The following is a 3,606-nucleotide window of genomic DNA, read 5'->3' on the forward strand; positions in this document are numbered from 1 at the left end:
TAGAGTGGACGGGCAGGGGGCAGCGGCTGCAGCTCCGCAGCCTGCGCGCGCTGCCGGGACGCACCGCTTGCTGGATCTGTGCACTCCCTGGGTCCCAGGGAGTGCACAGATCCAACAGGAGTGAGTAGACTCGACGCCGTACTTGAGATGGAGCTGCAGAAAGTACGCCGCCGAACGTGCCACCGACGGCGTCCTGGCGGAGGTGGTGGAGTTTGAGAACTGAGGCTGCGGAGGTGACGCCTGAGGTACCGGCCCGTGCACGGCGACTCAGCCGGCGACCGCCACGGGCTCAGACGAGACTTGTCGACTCGTTCCATCTCAGCTTCACCGTGGTCATCGGGCGTCTGTCGACGTCACGACCACGCATGCAGCTCGCGGGTTTGAGGTCGCAAGAGCCAAGATGGTGGCGTTTGGACATCCCAACCATCAAACAAGACAGCCTGTAGGTGATGGCGGGACGGCGCAGTGTTTGTGGCACTCGGCAGTAGGCACCCGCGGCACGGCCCCGCTGTCGGCTCTCGCGGGCTGCGGAACCGGCCCCATAAGGGGACGGTCCGGGCGAGTGTGGCAGCTCCTGCGCTAGTATGGGCACCCTCCATCACAACACTACTGATCCTGGTCATCAGAGCTGCCAGGGATAGCGTCAGGAGCCGGTAGGAGTCAAAACCCCTCATATTTGAGACATCGTGGCCCCGCATATACTCGTGCAACAACCCTTACACACGGTTGCTAGCAACAGTATGTCCACGTACACTCTTACTTCACAGGGCGCCGCGCGTCCCCCCGCTGCCGCACAGGCCTCTCGCCAGGCAGTCGTCCCGCATGTTGAGCGCCGAGGTGACCACCCTGCCCATGTCCATCGCGGGGAGGTGCTGCAGGTACTGCGGCAGCTCCTCGTCGCCGTCCAGCTCGAGTAGCTCGTCCTGGCACGTCTCGAGGACGGCGAGGCAGACGAAGGTGTGCAGCTCCTGCAGCGACCCCTCCGGCGGCGCCGAAAAGTACGCGTCCCACAGGCGGAGCACGCACGGCAGCGGCAGCTCCTTGGACAGGAGCAGCGAGAGCCAAGAGTCGAGCCAGCCGCCGCCGCCAGCCGGGCTGCCTAAGCAGGCGGGCTGCGAGCAGGCTCAGACAGCTCCCGTGAGCCGCGAGTCGGGAAGGCCGCCAGCCGCCAGTGGTGAGTTATTCACAGCTCTACTATTCACACCTCCTGCTGTGAATAGGTGATGAAGGCCGCCAGCCGCCAGTGGTGAGTCGCTTCTCTGCGTCAAGTGTGCTAGTGTCGACCAGTCTCGACCAGTCTCGACCAGTCTCGGCTGCTCTCGTGCCGGTGGTGAGGCGCTCCTCCGCCTCGAGGTGGGCGTACAGCTCGGGTAGCAGGTGGCGCAGCAGCGTGAGCAGGGCGACCGCCATCTGCTTGCGCCCCTCAAAGGTGAGCGCCCAGCTCAGCTGGCCCATCAGCCCCTCGAACCCAAAGTAAGCGTCCGTGTCCGAGTCGCGGTACACGTGCTCAAACGGCGCGAGCAGGTGAAGCATGCCGGAGGTGTAGTCCGCGGCGTGGCAGTGGAGGTAGGTGCGCAGCAGCCGCTCGAGCCGCTGCCGGCTGCGGAGATGAGGCGCAGCGGCGTGGTGCCCACGGACCTCCGCCTTGATCCGCCGCGTGAGCTCGAGCTGCGGATCGCTCTGCCACGCCCGCTCGAGCCGGAGGTAGCGCTGCTCCATCAGCTTGCCGAGCGATAGCTCCTGCGCCTTCTCGGGCCGTGTCACGCCGAGCAGGTACTTCCACGCCTCGGCGCGCAGCCGCTCGGGGATGCCAAGTCGACACAGGGTCGCAAGCTTGTCCATCTCGACGGCGCACTCCGACTCGAGCACCTCGGCCATCTCCTGCTCCTCGCGCGGCGTAAGCATGGCTGGACCAGCGAGGCGGAGAGCGAACTGGCAACCAAAAAAGAATCTTAAAAGCAAAAAAGAAGGTCGCGAAGCAACTGCCATTTATAGCAACTGCCATGTCGGCAGGCCTCGCCGCTCACAGCCTCGCCACACGCACTATCCCCCGCGACAAGTAGGACAAGGAGGCAACATGACACCAAAAAGTCAACTCCCGGGAAAACAAACAAGCGTGAAGCGAGACGCGCCCGCTCGCTCTCTCGCCTCCCACGACTGTATGCACAAAAACAGAGGGCGCAGAGGCCCCAGACGACGCGAAAGTACCGCGCGGCGGCGCGGCTAGACAGTTCTGCTTTCTGCACGGCTTGCGCGGCGAGCGGACAGTGCCAGCGGCAGCGTCAAGCATGGCCCCCATGGCCTTGCGCTGGAGGCGCTACCCTCCCTCTCACCCCCTCCCCCAGCCCCTCCCACGTCGACGGCTTCGCCGCACCGCGCGCGCAAGCGAGGGGCCGAGAACAGACCACATGCCTCCCCAGCACATGCCGGCGCCGCCAGAGGCAGAGCCGCCGGGCCGACAGCCCCTTCAGGCGCCCATCGACGCGATCTCGGCGAGAAGGCGGCGCCCCTCGGCGACTGGGTTGAGCGGCTCGAAGTTCTGGCAGCTCACCTTGATGCGCTGCTCGTCGTTGTACGTGTCGGACTTGACCTGGCACTTCATCACCACCCGCTGGAAGGAGTGCTTCAGAAAGTGCGCGTCGAACCGGCTGCTGTCCGACTCCTTCGTCGGCGCCATCTCGTCGGCGGTGCGGCCTCCGAGCAGCCGGACGGCGGTGTCGTCGAAGAAGGAGACGTACCGCGAGCCCGAGGGGTCGTTGCACTGCCCCGTGAAGATCCAGCGGCGCGTGCCCGTCGTCGGCGCGTTGCACTTCTCGCAGTGGCCGTCGAGCATGTCCTCGCTCGCGCCCTGCACCTTCTTCTTGCAGTTTGGGCACGCGATGTACCAGAGCGTGCGCTGGTCGGTGCGGATGTGCGTGATGAAGCAGTTGACGCTGAAGTACTCGGGCGTCCCGTTCATCCCCATCGCGCGCTCCTCGATGTCCGAGAAGAGGATGCGCGGCGAGTCGCGCGAGGCGCCGCCGCCGCCGCCCGAGACGGAGATGTGCGCGCGCTGCATCGAGCAGCCCGTGTGCCGCCACCTGTGGGACATGTCTCGGACATGTCTAGGACGTGTCCTGGAGGTGTCTCGTCAGCAGCCCGTGTGCCGCCACCAGCCCATCAAGTCGTGCGCCTCGGCCGTGTCCGGGTTGGGCTCGAAGTGCGTGTCGCCCCACAGCGTCAGCGACTTTGTGTTCCACGAGCCCACCTTTGCGCCCTTGATCGCGAGCACCACGTCCGCCTGCAGCCGGTCGTCGGTGGCGCCTACGGGACATGCCTCAGACGCGTCATGCGGCGCGGCCTGGACACGTGCGCCTGCAGCCGGTCGTCGGTGGCGCCCGAGCCAAAGACGGTGGCCTCGATCGACTTGCCGCTCTTGTCGGCGAGGTGCATCACGCGCTTGGTCACCTCCTTGCCCGCCTTGTTTGTGTACGTGAGCGGCTCGTCGCACTGCGCCACCACCGCGAGCACGTCGCAGTACGAGTCGTCGGCCATCGTCTCGATCGCGGGCAGCGGCGCAAACTGGAACTCCTGCTTGGGGATGGCGGGGTCGTCCTCCGTCTCGTC

General features: G+C 66.0%; 2 protein-coding genes across 2 annotated transcripts; both read right to left on the reverse strand.

Moving 5' to 3' along the window:
- Nucleotides 1–761: 761 nt before the first annotated feature.
- On the reverse strand, nucleotides 762–1,905 carry EMIHUDRAFT_122823 (hypothetical protein; the record flags this gene model as incomplete). The annotated part of the gene is made up of 2 exons (XM_005786265.1): nucleotides 762–1,099; nucleotides 1,305–1,905. 2 exons carry the CDS (start codon nucleotides 1,903–1,905, stop codon nucleotides 762–764), a joined length of 939 nt encoding a protein of 312 aa, XP_005786322.1.
- A 562-nt stretch (nucleotides 1,906–2,467) lies between these two features.
- On the reverse strand, nucleotides 2,468–3,570 carry EMIHUDRAFT_253000 (hypothetical protein; the record flags this gene model as incomplete). The annotated part of the gene is made up of 3 exons (XM_005786266.1): nucleotides 2,468–3,080; nucleotides 3,153–3,280; nucleotides 3,349–3,570. Coding segments are annotated over 3 exons (963 nt in total), but the record flags the coding sequence as incomplete, so codon positions are not given.
- Nucleotides 3,571–3,606: the final 36 nt, after the last annotated feature.

Source organism: Emiliania huxleyi (assembly GCF_000372725.1).
Source record: "Emiliania huxleyi CCMP1516 chromosome Unknown EMIHUscaffold_1524, whole genome shotgun sequence".
Classification (NCBI taxonomy): domain Eukaryota; phylum Haptophyta; order Isochrysidales; family Noelaerhabdaceae; genus Emiliania; species Emiliania huxleyi.